This window comes from Ursus americanus, chromosome 32, assembly GCF_024610735.1.
Source record: "Ursus americanus isolate L20-20 chromosome 32, mUrsAme1.1.p, whole genome shotgun sequence".
NCBI lineage: Eukaryota > Metazoa > Chordata > Mammalia > Carnivora > Ursidae > Ursus > Ursus americanus.
The window spans coordinates 33,870,139-33,892,699 of record NC_142158.1 but is presented as its reverse complement, the minus strand read 5'-3'; the positions used below and the strand labels follow the sequence as shown (position 1 = coordinate 33,892,699).

At 40.7% G+C, this 22,561-nt stretch overlaps 1 protein-coding gene across 1 annotated transcript in view; it reads right to left on the bottom strand.

The window, feature by feature from the left end:
- Positions 1-22,561, bottom strand: part of DNAH8 (dynein axonemal heavy chain 8) — a 377,771-nt gene that overhangs the window by 78,082 nt on the left and 277,128 nt on the right. The window contains exons 79-81 of the mRNA XM_045786311.2: positions 16,408-16,529; positions 11,964-12,082; positions 10,301-10,503 (exon numbers count right to left, since the gene is read on the bottom strand). Of these exons, the coding sequence (XP_045642267.2) occupies positions 10,301-10,503; positions 11,964-12,082; positions 16,408-16,529 (444 nt within the window). The remainder of the gene's footprint in view (positions 1-10,300; positions 10,504-11,963; positions 12,083-16,407; positions 16,530-22,561) is intronic.

The following is a 22,561-nucleotide window of genomic DNA, read 5'->3' as shown; positions in this document are numbered from 1 at the left end:
TCCATAATTTTTTCTTTTATGTCACTGACTTTCTCTTCTTCCTCGTTTACTCTAGCCATTAGAGTGTCCATTTTAGACTGCATCTCAGTTAAAGCATTTTTAATTTTGGCTGGATTAGATTTTAGTTCTTTTAATTCTGCACTAAGGGATTCTCTAGTGTCTTTTGTGCTTTTTTCAAGCCCAGCTAGTATCTTTATAATTGTTATTCTAAATTATATGTCCAACATTTTACTTATACCCATATTGATTAAATCTATGGAAGAGAGTATTACCTCTGGTTCTTTCTTTTGTAGTGAATTTCTCCTTCTAGTCATTTTGTCCACAGAAGAATAGATAACAGAGAAAACAAAATAAAAAATATCAACCACAACCACAGTGAAGTATACACTAGACAATCTGAAGAGATCAGAAATGAAAAAAGAAAGAAAGGGAGGGGGAGAAGAGAGAATATAATCTAACAGACACTAGATCCCTAAATTATAAAGAAATAAAAACATATATATATACAAAAATAGACTAAGAGGCAGCCCACAGAATGGGAGAAGATATTTGCAAATGACACTACAGATAAAAGACTGGTATCCAAGATCTCAAACTCAATACAGAAGAAACAAATAAACAAATCAAAAAATGGGAAGAAGATATGAACAGACACTTTTCCAATGAAGACATACAAATGGCTAACAGACACATGAAAAATGTTCAAAATCATTAGCCATCAGGGAAATCCAAATCAAAACCACATTGAGATACCACCTTACACCAGTTAGAATGGCAAAAATTGACAAGGCAGGAAACAAATGTTGGAGAGGATGAGGAGAAAGGGGATCCCTCCTACATTGTTGGTGGGAATGCAAGTTGGTACAGCCACTTTGGAAAACAGTGTGGAGGTCCCTTAAAAAGTTAAAAATTGAGCTACCCTATGATGCAGCAATTGCACTATTGGGTATTTACCCCAAAGATACAGACATAGTGGAGAAGGGCCACATGCACCCCAATGTTCATAGCAGCATTGTCCACAATAGCTAAATCGTGGAAGGAGCCGAGCTGCCCTTCGACAGATGACTGGATTAAGAAGATGTGGTCCATATATACAATGGAATATTACTCAGCCATCAAAAAGAACGATTTCTCAACATTTGCTGCAACATGGTTGGCACTGGAGGAGATAATGCTAAGTGAAATAAGTCAAGCAGAGAAAGACAATTATCATATGGTTTCACTCATTTATGGAACATAAGAAGTAGAAAGATCAGTAGGAGAAGGAAGGGAAGAATGAAGGGGGAGTAAACAGAAGGGGGAATGAACCATGAGAGACTATGGACTCTGAGAAACAAACTCAGGGCTTTAGAGGGGAGGGGGGTGGGGGAATGGGATAGGCTGATGATGGGTATTAAGGAGGGCACGTATTGCATGGTGCACTGGGTGTTATACGCAAGTAATGAATCATAGAACTTTACATCAAAAACTAGGTATGTACTGTATGGTGACTAACATAATAAAAAAATATTATTAAAAAAATAGAATTGAATACAGTGAAAGGAAGCCAAAAATGAAGAACATATCTATAAAATATAAATGTAAAAATGAAAATTTTAAAAAGACTTAAAGAAAGAGTTGATACAATAGGAAGCTAGTTGAAAAGGGAAAAAGGGAAAAAAAAGAAAAAGAATATTCAAAACTGAAAGACTAAAGAATCTTAAGATAAAACCTCTAATTCTATATACCTTTTTCCCCTAGCAGGAGTTTTTCAGTTCTGTGTGATCCATAAACTTTGTATGAGCCTGATGTTTCAGCTGGTCTTCTGGGGGAGGGGCGGTTGCACTGATTCTCAGGTATCTTTGCCTGGGTGGAGTCACACCACCCCTTGCTAGGGGGACAGCTCAGTGTAAACTGCTTTGGGTTGTTCTATGTGGCTTTTGTTCCCTGAAGGCTTTTCACACCGCTTTAAAGGATTAAAAAATAATAATAATAGGCAGCATACCAATCTCCAGCTCCAGAGCTGAACGACTGCGGCCCCCACTCTTCAGTGCACCCTCAGGGAAAAACAGTCAATCACTTTTGGGAAGGGGGTATCTCACCATGGCTCCACCGCTTGCTGGGCCCCACTCTTGGAATGATCACCAGATTGTGCGCTCATCCACACCCCTCTTCCTGGGAAAGGAACAGGGTCTCACAGAGGTTCTGCCACTGGCCGGGTCCCTGCTGGAGAGTGGTCCCGAATCCTGCCTTGGTTCATGGTTTATGGCAAATGGAGCTGAAAGGCCACTCTGAGTCTTGCTGGTTGTAGCTGGCTTCCTGGCTCCAGCGCTTGGAAATGCCGCCACACTCAGGCATCCCTTCTCTTTCTGTGACCCCAAGGATCCTTGAGACCACATTGTCCCACCTAGGAGTCTGCCCCGCTTTGCCACCTGAGCACCTTTCAGGCAGGGACGTCTCTCACAGGAGCAGACTTCTAGAAGTTCTGATTTTCTGCTCAGCTGCTGTATCACTTTCTGATGCTGACTTATGGAGGCTCCCTTCCCCCGCGGTTCATCCTCCAATATATTGCCTTGGATTCACTTCTCTGCACCTTCTACCTTGCAGAAAGTGGTTGCTTTTCTATTTATGAACTGCAGCAATTCTTTTCTTAGATTTCAGGTTCAATTTACAGGTGTTCAGAATGATTTGATAGATATCTAGGTGAATTCAAGGGATCACATGAAAAGAGGGTCCCCTACTCTTCTGCCATCTTCCCTCCTCCTCAGTATCTTTATTTCTTATAGTTCTATTCAGGTTTTCTATATCTTCTTGAGTCACTTCCAGTACTTGTCTCTTGCTAATAATTTGCCCACTTCATCCAGGTTACCTAATTTATTGGCATAATCATTCATAGTATTCACTCATGATGTTTTTTTAATTTTTGTTAGGTCAATAGTGATGTTCCCCCTGTTGTTCCTGATTTTAGTAATCTTAGTCTTCTCTCCTTTACTCTTGGTCGAACTAAAGATTTGTCAATTTTCTTTTTTTTTCTTTCTTTCCCTTTCTTTTCTCTTTTCTTTTCTTTCTTTCTTTTCTTTTTCTTTTCTTTTTTTTTTCTTACTATGAAGTAATGGCATACATTATCCATTATGGAGAATTTCCCTTTTCTCATTTAAGGTTCTATTTCTTTCATAATCCTTGGGATTCACTTCCATGGTTTGTCTAACAAGTTCTGGGAGTGAATTTCCCTGTACTACTCTTCATTTCCCTTGTCATCAAATGTTCACTTTTTTATGACTTTGGGCAAGTTATTGATCATCAAATTATATTTTCTGATCTTTACAAAAGGATAATTTTAATTAACCTCTTTGCATATTTCACAGTCTTGGGAAGTAGGGGGGCTTATGGAGTGAGGCTCAGTATATTACTAACATTCTAATTTTTTTAACTAGTGGTTGTTAGATATTTGTTGATCTTTTCAAAGAAGATACTTTTGATTTGTTGACTCTTTGTTGTTTTCTATTCTCCATTTCATTTTTTTTTCACTGAAATGTTTATTGGTTTTTTTTTTTTTTGTTCGCTTTGGGTTTGATTTGTTTTTCTTTTCCTAGTTTTTTAAGGTAGAAGTTTAAGTTATTGACTTGCAATCTTTCCTCATTTTTAACATAGGTCAATAAATATTTCATAAATTTTCTGAATGGTCTGGAACAACTAGATTGATTGACACTGGAAAAGTGAGGAAGCTTTGCCCTTCAGAGGAGAAAGGTCTCAAAGGGCAGGGGCCAGTGAGAAAAAAGGCAGTATAAGTCTAGGAACGCCTGGGTGGCTCAGTCAGTTAAGCAGCTGCCTTCAGCTCAGGTCATGATCTCAGGGTCCTGGGATTGAGCCCCGCATCGGGCTCTCTGCTCAGTGGGGAGTCTGCTTCTTCCTCTGCCTCTACCTGCCACTCTGCCTACTTGTTCTCTCTCTCAAATAAATAAAATAAATAAATAAAGATTTAAAAGGCAGTACAAGTCTAAATTTCTAGAGATGTGGGGGAAAGATGCCACAACATCACGAGAGGAACTCTCAAAAGAAGAAGGGTGTTGTAGGAAGTGTTGCTGCAGGTAAAAAAAGTATAATTACACTTTGGTGGTTTGGGCGTTTTGTTTGTTCGTATTTGAGAACTTTAATAAGAATTCAGTGGCCTTTCCATTTCTTTCCAAAATCAGGCTTGTGTTTCTTTCACTTCTCCTGTTTTTTTTAAACTTATATATAAATAAGTAATTTTTTAAAAAGATTTTATTTATTTATTTATTTATTTATTTATCAGAAAAAGCACAAGCAGGAAGAGCAGCAGGCAGAGGGAGAAGCAGGCTCCCCACTGAGCAAGGAGCCTGATGTGGGGCTTGACCCCAGGACCCTGGGATCATGACCTGAGCCAAAGGCAGACACTTAACTGACTGAGCCACCCAGGCACCCCCCTAAATAAGTAATATATGCTCAGTGAAAGCACTGGAAAATATAGGAGAGTATAAGGAAGAAAATGAAATTCATGAATAACCCTCCCTAGATTTTCATTCTCATCTTTTTAATATGCACAATCCACAGTCACTTACCCTCATTTTAAAATTTGAAATGTTCTGAAAACTGAAAATTTTGCACAAAATCATTGCAGTGGCAAAAACTGACCTGACTGGTTATGAGGCTATTTATAGACTTTATTTATTCCTATCTCTATGAATACTAATAATCTTAACTGCAGTATATTACATAATACATGAAATATTGCCTTTCTAAAAGCTGGAATATTCTGATTTCTGAAACATATCTGGCCCCAAATGTTTTGAGTAAGGGATTGTAGACCCACCTACATTAAAAGTTATCTATCTACGTATTACATATATGTAGATACACACACGCATATACATACACACATATCTGTATCTATATAGATAGAGATATACACACACTCACTTATGTTATTTTAAACCTCTCCTTCTTAACAGTATATTGTGAGCATTTTACTGTCATTAAATAGTATTGGAGAAGTTTTTAATGGTGGCATAGTATTCCATCATGTTGATGCATCCTTGTCCATTCAACCCTTTGTACATTTAAGACGTTTCAATTTTTCAGTATTATAAATAGTGCTAGATGAAACATGTTTGCATATAAATCTTGATATGTATCTCTCGATATGTTCTTAGAAGAAATTCATACATATAGAATAGTTAAAACAAAGTATACAAAGATTTTAGATTTGTGATATATATATATATTTAAAAGGACTGCCAGTGTCTCCAGCTTAAATGGAATGCTGTCATTCCCAGCCCACATATCTATCCTCTTTTGTGCCTTATTAACGGTGCTTTGACATGTAGAAGTTTCAAAACTTCATCCAGTCCAACTATCTGCCTTGGTTTTGGATTCTGGTATTATGATTAAGAAAATCTTAGCTACCCCAATAGTATCAATATATTCCTTTTTTTTTCTTTTATAGCTTAATTAATCTAGAATTTACTTTGGAGTTTAAAGTGAGATAAAATCCTTACTTTTTCCTAAAGTTATCCAGCTATCCCAACTATGTTTATTGACTAATCTATTTTTCCACCATTGATCTGAAATGTGAATCTTATTATAGACTCAGCTATTATAGATAGTAGAGCCTAATCTGAGGCCTTTCATTTTGCCTCATTGATCCGTTTATCTACTCTGAGCCAGTTCCACACTGATTAAATTATTGTCATTTGATAATGGTTTACAAATCTGGTGATGCTTGTTTCCCATTATTCTTTTTCCTTTTCAAAGCTTTCTTGGTTATTCTTGTCCATTTACTGTTCTAGATGATCTAAGATCCCTCTACTATCCAATTAGAACAGAAAATATAGTTGGAATTTCAATTAGACTTGCATTCAATTTATCGATTTAGAGACTACTGACATCTTTACAATATTGAATCTTTACACTGGGAATGTGGTTTAACTCTCCATTTATTCTATCCTACTTTTAAGCCTCTAAGAAAGTTTTATAGTTTTCTTCTAATAGGTATTTTAAAAATTATTTCTTAGTTTTATTTTTATTGCTATAGTGAATGGGATTTTTTACTTTTTATTTTACAAGAATGCTCCATTAATTTTTTTTATATATTTATTTTGTGACCAGCCACCTTCCCAAACTGTCCCGTTAAGTCTAATAGCTTTTCAGTTGATTCATTTGTGTTTTTAGTTAGACAATTACACTGCCTGAGAGTAATGATGATTTTTGTCCCTCCTTTCCAGTAGTTGTATCTTTTATTTATGGTTTTTACAATACATTGCTACATCTTCCACAACAATGCCAAATAATAGTGGTGATAGCAGACATCTTTATCTTATTTCTGACTTTAATGTGTCTAGTTATTTACCAGTAAGTAAAATGTTGATGTCTGAAGTTCATATTTACTATCATATTAAAATATTCTTCTGCTTCAACTTCTAAAAGTCAAATACAAATGCTGAATTTTTATAAAATGCCTTTTTAGCATTTATCAAGGTAATAATATGATAGCCTAAGGAAAAGCCTTTTACTTATTGTTGTGATGAGATTTCTTAACACCATATCCTTCTTATATTCGCCCATGCATTTCTCCTTGGTCAAGGCAAATTATTACTTTTTTTGCATGTTATTTTTTAAATGTTATAATGATTTCTTCTTGCTTGCATTTAGTTACATTTTTATTGATAAGTAGGGTCAATCTGTAGTTTTCTTTCTTTTACTAAGTTACTATGTTGTCTGTTTATAACAAAATAATGCTATTCCCTTAAAATAAAGAGGAAAATATATCTTCTTTTTCTTTGTTCTGAAATGGAATAAAACGTGAAATTTTTAAAGGATTTACTAAAAATATCATCCAAGCCCAGGTCCTTTGCTGAGGCCATAATTTAAAAACTTCTAATTTTTCTTATCCTGATTATTAGTATATTCAGGTTTTTCTACCTTTTCTGAGAAAATTTTGTAAATTTGTATTTTTTTTACAATCTTGTCAATTTTAACGATATTTTGAAGGTTATTATCATAACTATATATTATTCTCTTATTTAAATTTTTTCATCTATATATGTTTCTATACCCATTTTCTCATTCCTTCTTCTGTATAGTTGTGGGTTTGTATTTTACTTGTTCTCTTTCATTTGTGTTTGGATTCTATTTTCAAACCCCTCGTTTATCTGGGACCCCTTTCTCCCTTACCCAGGCTCTGACAGGGTTCTCATGCTAAAGCCATCTGTCTCTTCTTCCTCTTGACGAGGAACCCAGTGTTTCTGGGCAGAATTTATCTGCTCCAAATCTCTCACTGCAGAGTCTGACAGGCACCTGACAATATCTACAGTGAGAAGTTTTTCTTTTCTTACAAAAATATATTTGACTTGGGCCCATCCGTCAAGTTGCTATTTGGCAACTGGTTAATTCATCCAATGAAGGCGGTGAGAGGAAATGAAAGAGCATGATATTGTAGTGGGATTTAGAAGACCTGAGATAAGGCCTGACCTTATCTGACCCCACTAAGATCTGTCCCCAACTGGCTGCCTGACCTGATCTTCAGACCTGAGTTTCCCCAGCTATAAAATAAGGTAGTTGAACTTCAAGATTTCCAGCCTATTTGCCTTGAGTATTCTATGATTATCTATTATCCAGTTACCCAAATAAAATATTTGTGGTAGAAACTAGATTAATATGTTATTCTGTCTATATAATAGTTTCATTTTCACAGCTGTTTTAGGGATTTTTAATCCAAAGCAGCGAAGAGCATGAGACTTCCTAGCACTTTTAAAAATTATTCAACAAGGAGTTCTTTATAAAATTCATTGGGTCCTTCAGGATCAGATCCACTCTGTTTTAGCATCCTAACAAAGTAACCAACAGAAACCTGAACAATTGTTGGAAAAACTAAAGTCATGGCAAGAAATTAAAATCACCAAATTGCCAAGCAAAGTAGTATGATAACATGTAATAACCCTAAAGGTAAGAACACAACTCCAGCCTTATGTATCCATTTAATATCATGGTTATAATTTCTCCCAGTGGAGACCTTGACTTTCTTAATTATATTCGTAAACCCTTGTCCTAGATGATAGCACTGTTTTGAGGTAACATCTGACACTGTAATTCTAGTTGGAAATACGCTCATCTTCTAAGAACAATATCCCCTTCTAAGAAATGACCCCACTCTAGCTCCATACGTGTGGTTCCTGCTGTGAACCCATCTCTGCAGCAATAGTTCATTGATCAGTCCATAAAGGAGCACATGACCAAAGCAAAACCAACGAATTTCTTCCCTTGATATTTGGACTCGGGACCAAGAGAGTAAGGGGACTTTCCCTGAGAGTGCTGAACTTACTGGACATGTAGTGAAGGTAACAAACCACCAGAGACCAAGAATTAGGTCACATGGAGATTCGTTCATAGTAAGACAGAAAAAAGAAACCCATAAGCAGAGAGAAGTGGGGCACCTGGACAAAGCAACAGGACAAAGATCCATAGAGGGCTATCTCTGAGGGAGATCTGCAAACTACAGGGCTGCAAGAGAGGCATCACTCTTAGGCCAATGAAAATGACTGGCATGTTGCTGTAAATACCAGAGCAACACAGCCTACATTAAAGGTGGTTAATGAGACTTAATCAGGAACAGTTGCTATTAGAACCTGGGAGCTCTTTACATTGGATATCAGTGTTCAGACTAAAGAAAGTGACCATTCAAACATGGATCCATATAGAACATAGAAGAGTGTGGTGACAATAGAGCAAAGTCAAGATGAAGAAAGAGGGGATGAACATAGACCATGCTACCCTAAGCTGATGGTTTACAGTAATTTCTTCATGCAGGACACATGGTGAATACTCGGAGAGGACTGAATTGATTTTATATCACGTCATGTTAACATAATAACTCAATGTAAGTTTTATTTCCTAGGGTATTAGTTTAGGTTTAGTTATTCGTAATCAATCACTTTTATAATCTTTATAAAGACATAAATGACTTAACCCAATAAGGTATAGTTATAGAGATCTGAATCTAAAAGATACCAAATGGCAATTCCAAACACATTCTGATGTCCAGAGAATGAAGAGTGGATAAACAGCCCTCCTACAAATTGCTATCCTATAAAAGAGTGGCTCAATCTTACCAAGATGTGTTCTGCATCACACAGGTCCTTGTGCTCTGGTCTTACTGACTCAGTAACTGCTCTCTTCTTGCCCTGCCTCCTCCCCCTGGAGCCACTTTCCTTCTATCTCCTACCATCCCACCTGGTGAAATTTTATCTATTTTTTTTAGATCCTACTCAAAATATCATCACTGTGATACTTTCCCCTGCACCCCTCAGTCTGAGTAGCTCTGAATCTCGTAGTTAGGTGTGTCTGTGTAACTCCTACAGCACTGTCACAATTACATGCTTACATGTCTGTCTTCCCAGCTATGTTATATTCATCTCTGTACTTCCTGAATCTAGCTTGCTGCCGTACTAAAGGGTTACTGAATGAATAAATCCCTCAATGGAGTATTACTCAGCCATCAGAAAGGATGAATACCTACCATTTACATTGACATGGATGGAACTGGAGGTTATTATGCTAAGTGAAATGAGTCAATCAGAGAAAGACAATTATCATATGGTTTCACTCATATGTGGAAGATAACAAACAGCACAAAGGATCATGGGGGAAGGGAGGGAAAACTGAATGGCAAGAAATCAGAGAGTGAGACAAACCATGAGAGACTCTTGACTCTGGGAAACAAACTGAGGGTTGTGGAAAGGGAGGTGGGTAGGGGGAAGGGGTAACTGGGTGATGGACATTAAAGAGGGTGTGTGATGTGATGAGCACTGGGTGTTATATGCAACTAATGAATCATTGAACACTACATCAAAAATTACTGATGTACTATATGTTAGCTAATGGAATTTAAATTAAAAAAGAAAGGTGCATTTAAAAAAAGAATTAATAAATCTCTAATTACTGTGTTACAACAATGGTTATAGTTTTTGAATCTGTGACAAAATAGACTTTTCTGTAATTTTATATAGAAATGGAAATACCCCCGTATGTTCATTCTTGCTAGCCTGCTATCCATGTGATATGTTCCTCTGTTCAAACTTAAAAAAGAACAAACCTAACATAAGTGTGTTCCTCTCTGCACAAAGATATCTATAATCATACCCACCATCCCAGATCTCTAGGAGATCTGAAAAGGGAGGAAAGAGTTTAATATTTTTAACTCAGTTTTGTAGATATACTTCTAAGAATCAGTTATGGAATTATGAAAGGAAAGGTTTGAGACAAAAATATGGAAGTTCTGCTAAATTCCAAGGATTTCTGATCATACCCAGCTTCAGTTTCTTGGCCAGTGCATCAATTTGAATTGTGGGATCAGATCCCATGGACAGGAAACATATCAAAGGTGTCCGTGTATCACTTTCTTCCCAAGTTTTCTCCAGATTTAAGATAACTGGTTCTGTGTACTTATCCTCCAAAGAATCTGCAATATACTTTCTTGCTTGAAAAACAGTACGGTCTGGGCACCAAGACCTAGAAGTGAATACAAGTTAGAGAAAAACATGCAGTGTGTTCATTTTTTATTCTATTTAATTCTATGCATGTAAAGAACATATTTAATTAGGGGCGCCTGGGTGGCACAGCGGTTAATCGTCTGCCTTCAGCTCAGGGCGTGATCCCGGCGTTCCGGGATCGAGTCCCACATCAGGCTCTTCCGCTATGAGCCTGCTTCTTCCTCTCCCACTCCCCCTGCTTGTGTTCCCTCTCTTGCTGGCTGTCTCTCTCTGTCGAATAAAGAAATAAAAAATCTTAAAAAAAAAAAAGAACATATTTAATTAGCAAAGGACAAAAAGCTGATCCTCCCTCTTGCAGGTCTGTGAAAGAAGGATGGGAAGGTTTTCCATCCCTGGATGAATACAATTTTAATCATGTGGTTTTGGTGCGAGGCACTGGCAAGAAATAGGGCAGAGCCAGTAACAACAGGGTCTGTTGCCAATCCGGAAGGAAACTTAGAGGCCAGCTGATTCAATCGTCTCATTTTCAGAAGCACCAATTACTCTGAAGCTTTAATTAGTTATATTTTTAAATCATATCAATGATGGGGCGCCTGGGTGGAGTCGGCTTGAGATTCTCTCTCTCTCCGTCTGCCCCTCCTGCTCATGCTCTCTCTCTCTCTCTCAAATAAATAAATCCTTAAAAAAAAAAAAAAACGAGTAGCCCTTTCATACTCTGGACATCATGAGGTCACCACTGCTGACCACTCTGGTGACCAGCAAAGAGTGAACAACGTCCAGGAAAACAACTTGTTCTAAGAAATGAAAGCTCAGGTGTATAATATTAGGAAGAAAAAAACTACTCCAAAGTCATCCTACATCTTTTCGTTGTTCTTTTGTGGTCCCATCTACCCCCCACTCCACCCTCCTGCCTTGCCCATCACACACACACACACACACCCCTACCTTCCAATACAGATGCCCTCTTTGAGCTCCTGGATATTTAGAAAACAAGAAAAGTGAAAAGGAAAAGAAAAGAAAAGGAAGAATTTTCTTCCTTAACATCAATCTCAAAATTTGTTTCCATTTTTAATGGCCAAAACAGCATTTATACATTTCAATAGGCAGTTGTTGGCTTTTTTTCTCAGTAAAATTGAATTTCAGCTCATAGACTAATTGCAACTCCATGAAGTCTATTTTTTTTAAGAAGTAAATTCAACAATAAATGATTCACTCAATGGTAAATGATAAAGGGAATAAGAGAGGCATATTTTTCATGTGTTTTGCTCAAAGCACTATCATTAATACATTCCCTGCCACCATCACCATTTTATTTGCTTGTCAAGGAACTAAGGAATTGCCATCCCAAACAGCAATTTGGAAGCACACACATTTATAATAACCGCTGTGGGACACAGTGAAGTAAACTCACTGAGGTACGATCTGTAATTTGACAATATGGTGAGTGACGTTTCTAGGTCTGATAATACCTATTCTCACCTGATAAGTAGAAGTTTGCGGCAGGTATCCAGCGAATCATTATATCCATCAGGGATAATTTCTTCCTCTGGAGCATCTTTATCAAACCAGCTTTTCCATCCTTTCTCATTACGAGATATCTAAAATAAATAAACCAATTAGCAAGCGATAGGACTATAAGCAATTGGAACACACCAGAGAGAATTCTGAGTAACCTTAGAGGGTCACTTTTTATAGGCAGAGAGTTTTTCACACATAACCACACAGTTTACTTTTTTTCCAGAATCAGTGACTCAAAGAACATGGATATTACAATTTGCTTTCGGTTTTTCCATTGTTTTTCTATATTATTCACTGAAATTAAGACTGTGTATAAATTACACCAAATGATTGGGCAGGAAAAAACACAGACCAGGGGTTTACAACCTGCCAGTATGATTGGCATTTTGGGCCAGGTGATTGCGGGGAGCAGTCCTCCGCACTGTAGGACTGTTAGCAGCATCTCTGGCCTCTACTTACTAGATGCCAATAGCACCCTTGTCACCAACTCATGACAACAAAATATGTCTCCAGACATTGTCAAATGCTCTCTTGGGTGAGAACCACTGATATAGACCATTCTGATAACCCAATCTCTAAATGTTGACCTCTACTTAAAATAGTGATAGATGACAAAACCTAAACTTCTTTTCTTAATGATTCCCTGCCTTGAGACCTAAGAATAAAAGAAGTCTCCATTGAGTATATGAACCACATCTTCTTTACCCATTCATCTGTTGAAGGACAGCTCGGCTCCTTCCACAGTTTGGCTATTGTGGACATTGCTGATATGAACACTGGGGTGTAGGTGCCCCTTTCACTACATCTGTATCTTTCACTATATCTGTATCTATATCTGTATTTGTATAAATACCCAGTAGTGCAATGGAATATTACTCAGCCATCAGAAAGGATGAATACCCACCACTTGCATCAACATGGATGGGACTGGAGGGGATTATACTACGTGAAATAAGTCAAGCAGAGAAAGGCAATTATCATATGGTTCCACTCATATGTGGAACATAAGGAATAGCATGGAGGACATTAGAGGAAGGAAGAGAAAACTGAAGGGGGGGAATCGGAGGGGGAGACAAAACATGAGAGACTATGGACCCTGGAAAACAATCTGAGGGTTTCAGAGGGGAGGGAGGTGACAGGATGGGGCAGCCTGGTGATGGGTATTAAGGAGGGCACGTGTTGTAATGAGCACTGGGTGTTACACACAACTAATGAATCATTGAACGCTACATCAAAAACTAATGATGATGACTAATGTAACCTAATAATAATAAAAAAAGAATAAAAGAATAAAAGAAGTCTCTCCAAGAGCTGGTCTCGAATACCTGTTCTTTCAGAAGCATGGAATGAAACGCCAGTTTCAGAGGCATTAAAAGGCACTCCCGGAAGGCCCAGTACCGACAAAACTAATTACAAGAACAACAGGTTGGTGAGTCGGACGCTGCCTCTCAGCAACCTGCAGCCTGGATTCTTAAGACAGTGTTTGTAAGCATGTTTTCAAAGCCATGGTCAGCATCAAAAGTGAAGAGCAAATGCGAATAGAGAAAGTACTAATGGGCCAGACCCGAGGATTGTACTTCTACCTGCATTATCCTCATTTTTCACGGAGGCACGGGGCCTGCAAGCAATTCATCATACAGGATCCAGGCTGGGTGCAAAGGAAGAGCCAAACAATTGCTCTGGACCTTAGTTACAGTTTTGTGCCCCCGGGGCACTAAGAGACGGGGGGGGGGGGGGGGGGGGGAGGATTTCTGAAATGTTTCACAACTGTTGTCTTTCTCCTGAAAATTGCAGTGGCTCCCTGACATTGACCGCTCCCAAAGAATCTGCTGGCCACACTTGGAGCCCCACCCCGCTGCACCGGCCCCTGCGCCTGCGCACTACCCACATGCCCCCCCCCCTCCACGCCCCCACCCCGGGGCCTCCTCCACCCCTGGGGGCTCGAGAGGAGACACAGGAAGGAAGAGGGTGTTTGTTCCCAGCTGCCTGGCCCTGCATCTGCTCATTTTGACTCTACTCAATAGAGCCTCCAGGGCGAGTCACATCTGGGAGGAACAATGGGATCTCCTCCTTGCTGCTGACCTCCACGTCCCACTCCTTTTCCCAGCCCTGTCACCAACACCACTTCCGGGGGCTAAACAGTTCAGCAGGAGATGCCAGAGCAGGCCAGCTGCTGTTGGAGGCTACTTTTGTTTCAGTTCCTGACACCATTCAGCTAGAGACGGATCCCCTTCTCCTTCTGCCCTTTTTACCCCACAGAGACGCCAGACGGCTAGCCACCAGCTGGCCGGCCCCATGAACTTCTGCAACTTGCGTGAGAATGACTACTCCCCCGCACTTCTGGCCCACCCCATGGTGAGTTGGAGAGAAATAACTCCTGATGTCAGGGAAGGAGCGGAAGGTCAGACAGACTACAGCTTTACCATTTAGTGGCTATGCGGCCTTGGGCAAGTCCTTAACCTCTTTGCATCTAACATTTTCTCCTCAATAAGCGGGACCGGTAATACTTCCCGGGCATGGTTATAGTTGTCACAAAGTTCTTACCCTATTGTTAAGCAGTAGCAGCTATCCGATTCTACATCACAGGTAATTACAACTGTTGGAGAGGATGTGGAGAAAGGGGATTCCTCCTACATTATTGGTGGGAATGCAAGTTGGTACAGCCACTTTGGAAAACAGTGTGGAGGTTCCTCAGAAAGTTAAAGATAGAGCTACCCTATGACCCAGCCATTGCAGTTCTGGGTATTTACCCCAAACATATAGACGTAGTGAAAAGAAGGGCTATATGCACCCCAATGTTCATAGCAGCATTGTCCACAATAGCCAAATTGTGGAAGGAGCCGAGATGCCCTTCAAGAGATGACTGGATAAAGAAGATGTGGTCCATATATACAATGGAATATTACTCAGCCATCAGAAAGGATAGCTACCCAACATTGGCATCAACGTGGACGGCACTGGAGGAGATGATGCTAAGTGCAATAAGTCAAGCAGAGAAAGACAATGATCATATGGTTTCACTCATTTGTGGAACATAAGGAATAGCAGGGAGATCGTTAGGAGAAGGAAGGGAAGAATGAAGGGGGTGTAAACAGAGAGGGGAATGAACCATGAGAGACTCCGGGAAACAAACTGAGGGTTTTAGAGGGGAGGGGGGTGGGGGATGGGATAGGCTGGTGATGGGTAGTAAGGAGGGCACGTATTGCATGGAGCACTGGGTGTTATACGCAAACAGTGAATCACGGAACACGACATCAAAACGTAGTGTAATGATGTACTGTATGGTGACTAACATATCATAATAAAAAAAATGAAATTCTAATTAACAGAGGCAAACAATAATTCGTATCCGCAGTATCAATATAACCCGTCAGCAGAGGGCGCCAGTGTTGAGTGATTGTCCCAGTGGTGCTCCGAGGTCTCCCTTACCAGTCTCCTGCCAGACTCAGACCGCCTTATTTCTTCCCAAAGTGTCTGTCTGGGCTTGAAGGACTCATGTGTGGCTGCACCACAGAACAAAGCTTACCGTCCACCACAGACAGAAGCCAGGGACTCTGACCCAGCCACGGCTGAACACGTAAAGAATCTTCATAACGTTTCATAAATGCTGCTAAACAGACACATCTAGTGTATGCTGGGCAGGGTAGGGGGCGTGTGTGGAGGGGAGGGAATCGCGTGATGACAGCGTGAGGTCTCTGCCAACTTGTAGTCGACCCATCGCCCCACTTGTCCATCACCAGCAACCCCAAAAAAGCTGATTTTCAGCATCCAACACTGGGAGACCGCAGGCCTGCATCAGTGACAAGTGGCTATCACCAACAAACCTCGGAAATGAACAATTATCTTTATTCTGAGTTGCACAATTTTTGTCCAATGATAACTGAATCAACAACTAATCCACAATAACACATCTTCATTTTCAAATAAGAAAAGCAACAGGTGAATCAGGCCCTGTTTCACCATTACCCTTCACCCTTTTAGACTTTCACCATGAAAATGATGGATTTTCTGAAAGGACCCCAACCTCTTAATTTGCCTCAAATTCAAATCTGCACGATTTATTTAATCAGAAGCAGCAGTAAAAATGTAAAAACATAGTCTACAATAAAATAATCTACAATAAAAGGCTCTACCCCCCGTTCAGATTCTGACAGCTTGAGTTAAGCAGGCTTATAAACGACCCCTGCCCACGACACAGGAGGAAAGGCAGCCACCCGCACCTGCGACAAAGCTCCTTCTGGCATTCTTCGTCCAAAACTGCCCACAGAGAGCTTAGTGCCTTAGGGCTACACTATTGCCTTGAGCCTTTCGGGTAAAGGAATTGTCGCCAGGAGGCCCCAATTAAAATGGCCCCAGGTATGTTTGGGTTTACAGATTTGTACTTTGTTCTCCAGCCCTCTGTTACCTGGTTCATAATTTCTGCAAACTGTGGAAGTTTACTCAGCTCCACAAGATTCAGCCAGGTCATATCCAGGATCCAGCGAAACGGCTTGGGAGGGCAGGCTTTCAGATCCAGAGCTGCTCCCCCTGGGGAAAGGCATTGGTGGGAATCAGGTCAGCTTGTGCCTCATTTTTAGACATTTATTTTCCAAATAACAGAAGTGAGGTAACCATATTGCAGAGAAAAATGGGAAAATTGGAAAGTAATCACGACAGAAAATGTGGCTATCTTTTTGGGGTTCATTTCCTTCAAGTCTTAGTGTTTTATTTTCTGTTTTATACTATCTTATAAAATACAGATGGCAACTCCTTGGCATTTCGCCCTGCACAGAATTTTTCTCAGGTGGTTGCAATTGTTTGCATTTGTGTTGTATTTTTAAAACAATCAATTTCATGAAACTTACAATTTTGATATCAATGAATAGCCTGACCTTTTCATGTGTGATTTTAAAAGTCACTTCTTAGCCGTCACTCCTCCAGAAGTTTGATACTCAATACTATTTTTTACCAGCTCAAACAGACGGACAGATGGAGGGCGGGAGGGAGATAATACTTCCGTGGGTTTTTAAGGGAGGAGAGTGTGAATTATAGCATTGGCTCACATGTTGAAGCAAATCACAAATCAAATGAGCATACCCAACGGGACAGTCTTCCACTCAGACACACAGTTATATTTACAGCTTCAAAATTCCTCTATTTATCAGCCGTGTTGTTTAATTCAGGTGTGTGCAAAACAGTGATTCTGAACTTCTAAACCCAGAATCCTCCTGAAGAACTATCAAATGCCACCACATCACGTATCAACCCTCGGGCAAAAGAGGGGGTAGACCGGACTGCCATCAGCGGCTGCTCTCCCACTAGCACCTTCCTGAGAAGGTGAAAGAGCTGAAGTATTCTTTTCTTGTAAATCCCCTTGCGCCCCCTCTGGGTCAGCGGCTCTGAGCACCACAACACCTTTAGAACCGGCAAGCCTTCCTCTTGACACCCACTCCTTGCTAGTTGGGGGAAGAGAAAGCCATCTTCTCGCACCATTTCTGCCAGTATTGGGTTCACTGAAGGAGAAGCCACAGCTGGAGAGCATCATCTGTAGACTCAAGGGACTCTGCTTCTCTAGCTTAGAGTCAAATGCATTTTCTTCTTGGTTCTTTCCAAAAGAAATGTTTTCATGGGACCATAAGCCTCAAAGACATCCGGAGAAGACATTTAAGCCACAAAAAGTGTTCTGAAACACCCTGGTGCACCTCCACGAACCCAGAACAATCACAGTCCACTCTACCCCCCAAGACATTCTGGCTCTGCCTTCCTAGCTGCATAAAAGCAGACAAAGCACTCAATTTCTCTCAGTTTCCTCTTCCGTCAAATGGGTGTAATAATAGGCTCTACCAGATTAGTTGTTGTGAAGATTCAATAAATTCACATATGTAGAAAGTTCAGAACAGTCTTGGCCCATAGTAAGAGCTACGTAATCATTAGCTGTTATTTGACATGAATTCTCTGTTTTGGAACGCTCAGGTCCAATCCACTCTGGAAGGCGAGTGCAGACACTCTAAGGTGTCTTTGTGTCCGTCATTTATGACAAAAGAAAGATGATATCTTTCTAAAATAACCAGGCAGGGAAAATAGTTATATCAATTATTCTATAACACAGGATTGTTCCTGGTATCTATTTCATTTTTCAAAGTATTCTGACATTCTTAGTTGAAGAGGAAAGTCAAAGGCACCTTCCAAATACTGCACAAAACAAGTAGGAATTGACACAAAGGGACAGTCATTCCTAGGAGATCAAATACTTCTGCAATGATAAATAGGTCTTTCTTCTTTCCCTCTTAAGTACTGAGTTAAAAATGATTTTAAAAAAATCAAGATCTAAGGGCTATATTTGTTAACTTTATAAAAAAAACACTGAAAACAAAATCATCTATCATTTTTGTAAAAATAATTTGGTTAAAATATAAGCCAGTTCGAAACTAATACAAATTGTACAATAAACCAGTTTTGTTTTGGTTTTTGTTTTTCAAAAAAAAACAAAAAACAAAAAACCTCTCTCCCTGCTGAGCTGATTGTACTACTGTTGACAACCTATCATCCAATCCCAAAGTAATCTTTTTAAAGCACTGCTCTGTTCATGCTACTTCCCGGATCAAAACATTCGATGGCTTCCTCCTGCCAACCAAATTCAATCCAAACTCTTCCCACCGGCTCTCCTGGCCCTGTGCGGTCTGACTCCCTGGTGCTCCCGCTTTACGAAGTGGGGTCACAGACGTGCCCTCGCCACGACCCAGATGCGCGCCCTTTTTAATTTTTCTGTGACCGCTCCAACCCTCCTCACAAATTCCCTCCTCACGGTGTTTCTCGGTCTCCTCTGAGTTACGTCCTTCCTCTCCGAGAATCCAGTCTCCTTCGGGTAAGGGCTCTGGTCCGGCTGGGTGGGGGAGGGGAGAGGCAGGTGGGCTGGGATTGTGTCGTGACGGGGAGGACGCCTCAGGTTGACATGCTGCCCTCCGGTCTCTGCCACAGGCTGGGATCCCTGTACCGCATCCTCGGTGCTGTGACAAATCCTGACTGACCTAGGCGGGCGCTGGGCTGCTGTCCACAGAGACTGGTCCTTTGTGTCCAGGAATAAAGTTCCCTGGGGCCTGCAGCTTCTTGGTTTGACCCCAGGGCTCTGCTGTGCCCAGCCCTGTCAACATGTCCACACCCACACCCCCGCCTGCCAAACCTCAGGCTTAGCCCTCTCACCGCTCCTCTCCACCCATGCTGCCCTGCGGCTGCCATGTGAGATTTGGCACCGGGCAGAGTGCAGGGGTACCTCCCGTCTGGATGTTTCTCGAGCACCTTTCTGTACCCACCTGTGGTTCTGCCTCAGGAGAGTAGGAAGACACAAGGGTCTTTGTACCTGACCTCTGTCTACCTCCAATTCTCTTGTCCTTCCCACTGTGGCCCAAAGTGCCAGGTTTTCTCTGGCTTTCTTTTCTCTTTTTTTTTTTTTGAAATAAAAAATTTTCATTACTTAAGTTATATTTTTCCTGAAACATTGCTACATACATTGTACCTTAAAAATAATTTGTGAAGTTGCTTTTTAATAATTTTTATTTTGTTATATTAGTCACCATACAGTACATTCCCAGTTTTTGATGCAATGTTCCATGATTCACTATTTGCATATAACACCCAGTGCACCATGCGATATGTGTTTCTCCTGCTTTCTAAATCATATCTGTCTCCTTCTCAGGGACCATGTTGGCAGATAGGATTCAGGAAGCAAAGCCAGCTCACGGATCAGGAAAGAATCAAAGTATACCCCCCATCCCACTTCTCTGCCACAGTTACAAGGCCTTCCTGCATCTGAGGCCCATTTTGCTCCTGCTTCTGCCTAGACTCCTACAGGCTTCAGTGTCCCTCCTCCCCATGGCCCAGTGTGCCAGACACTGAGGATGTGGCCCCAAGTCCAAATAGGGCTTTAAGGTGACTGCCATGAGTCAAAGGAGCTTTCTCGGTTTGGTAAATTCAGGCTCACTTTATCTAAACGTCACAGAGTCCACAAACCTGTATGCCTGGACCCTCTGTACAGCCTGCCTGCCTCTCCCAGGTGTACTTGTCACTCCCCCTCTGGGCCCGCAGCCTCTCATACATGGATGGAGCAGGTGATGGTCTCTGAGCTCACACAGCTGGTCAGTGGCAGAGCCCAGCTCCTGTCCCTGCTTCTTAGTCCAGCCCACACTTTACCGTACCACGCTGCCCTATGCTACACTTTAAGACATCAACTTCTCCAGGTGCACTAGACCTGAGAAAAACTATGAACTTTATGACATGCTCCAGTTTCCTTTGGACTACAACACAGGAAAAGTCAACAAATTTTAGCCATTCTGCATAATTGTCTGCAGAGTTTCTACAGCAGTCACCTAACCTGAAGCTGAGGAAGAAATTCACTAGAGTAGAGAAAGATGATGATAGAGTAATAAGTTCTAGTTTACTGCCTGTTTATTATAAATAGGATGTTGTGGATAAAAGTGTATTGTGCCCTATCCCCTTGTAGTCTGAATTTAGAAATACTCTATATCTTCTTCCTGCATGATCTCTTTCATTCCCATGGCTTTGGTGGTTATTTCTATGCCCTATCTTTGCAGCTGTCTGACTTCTTCTAAATTGTCTGGCCCACCCTTTCTAACTGTCTGCTGGATATCTCAAATTCGACACATGTGTATAGTCACCAGAGCTTCTCAAAGATGTTCAAGGTCCCCTGCTTCCACGCACATGGGACAAGCACGTGGCCCTGCTCTCTCTGAAGTTAGTGGTGGCTGTATGTCTTGCTTTGCCTAATGAAAGATGTGCATTTAGGTGACATGCATCACTTGTGGGGTGACTTTTAAAAGTCGGCACACGGTTTGTCTTATCCCGTTCCCCTGCCATAGTAATTACAGAAGCAGTTCCTGGGTGACCATGACAGGCATGTTGGAGAGAGAATAAATGAGAATATATCCTTATTGTGTCAAGCCATTGAAAGCTTGGGATTGTTTTTATGGCCACAAAACCTGGCCTATTCTGACTGAAATGAGGGTCCCAAATCACATTCACTATCCCCCCCACCCTGACAATTCTCAAACTCATCCTCTTTCAACCAACTAAACCAGAAATCTTCGACGCATTTCCGACCCCTTTCTTGGCTCTTCTATCTGGTCTGTTGCCATTTTATTTCCATGACCTCTCCTTTATATTTCCATTGTCTCCACCCTAGGTATGTATTACCCTGACCTGTGGCTGGGAAGATTATAATAAACTCCCTTGAAACTCTTCTCTGTAATCCTATGCATGTCTGCCAGAGTCATCTTCCTAAAAGACGATATGAGGTTCCTGAGGGACCACATCACCACCTTACACAACTCCTTATCTCTCACGAGATCAAGAAAATCCTTCCTCTAGGAATCAAGGCTCACAATGGACATGCCCCCTTCATTCATTCCTTTTCGGGTGCTGTTCTGTTTCAGCCTGGAATGTCTCCTTCACTTCTACCCATCCTTCGGTCCTTTTTAAATGCCACTTTCTTCTTTTTCGGGGAGAGGGGAAGCTGGTAAATGATTTACTAAACTTTACACAAAGAGCAAAACACATAAGAGATACTTTAAAACCTTTTCTCCATGGATCAGATCATCTGACAAATTCATGGCTTAACCCACAATAGTATATTTTCCAAAGAGCTCTTACTGGCTTCACCAACCACAAGTCTCTCCTTCCTTTTAGACATTAAGACTTTGTTTTTAGCTCTCTTCTAACATTTAGAGTATTCTGCCTTGTTTTGCAATAATTTTTTTTATTTTTATTTATTTTTATTTATTTATTTATTTGACAGAGATAGAGACAGCCAGCGAGAGAGGGAACACAAGCAGGGGGAGTGGGAGAGGAAGAAGCAGGCTCATAGCAGAGGAGCCTGATGTGGGGCTCGATCCCATAATGCTGGGATCACGCCCTGAGCCGAAGGCAGACGCTTAACCGCTGTGCCACCCAGGCGCCCCTGCAATAATTTTTTAAATTATCTCTATTCCCACTTTGAAACTGTTTTCTTTGAAAGCAAAGTCTGGTTTACCCTTCTACCCCAACACTAGTATGGCAGTTTTGCAGAGTATATACTCAATAAATACTTGTTTAACTGAATTGAATGAAAATACCACTCTTTTATCTTCTTAATGATACTTTTAACATGGAGATGGGCATTGAATAGAATTAACTGCCAATACGAAATACAAGCGTGCCCTTTTTTCCGTCTTAAAAGTCACTGATACTCCCTTACTCAAGGAATTGCTCTCTTGCAATAGAAAGCTCACCACCGGCCTCACTTTCCTTCCCTTTCATATTCGGGTTTCCTAACCACAGGCAACAATGACCAAACTTCAGGTAATGATATAACTAAAAAAACAAAACGAAACACGGAGTGAACACGGGCCTGAAATAAATCATCTTGAGTAACCAGAGCAAAACGAATGGGAATCAGAAACGAAAAACAAAGTACAAAGAACTTCCCTTTCATGAGAACATAATTTCCCCACCGTATCATAAAAACGGGTCTCCAGCACAACGAAGAGCGTATCCGAAGCAATCTCCTTTACACACCACATCCACACCCC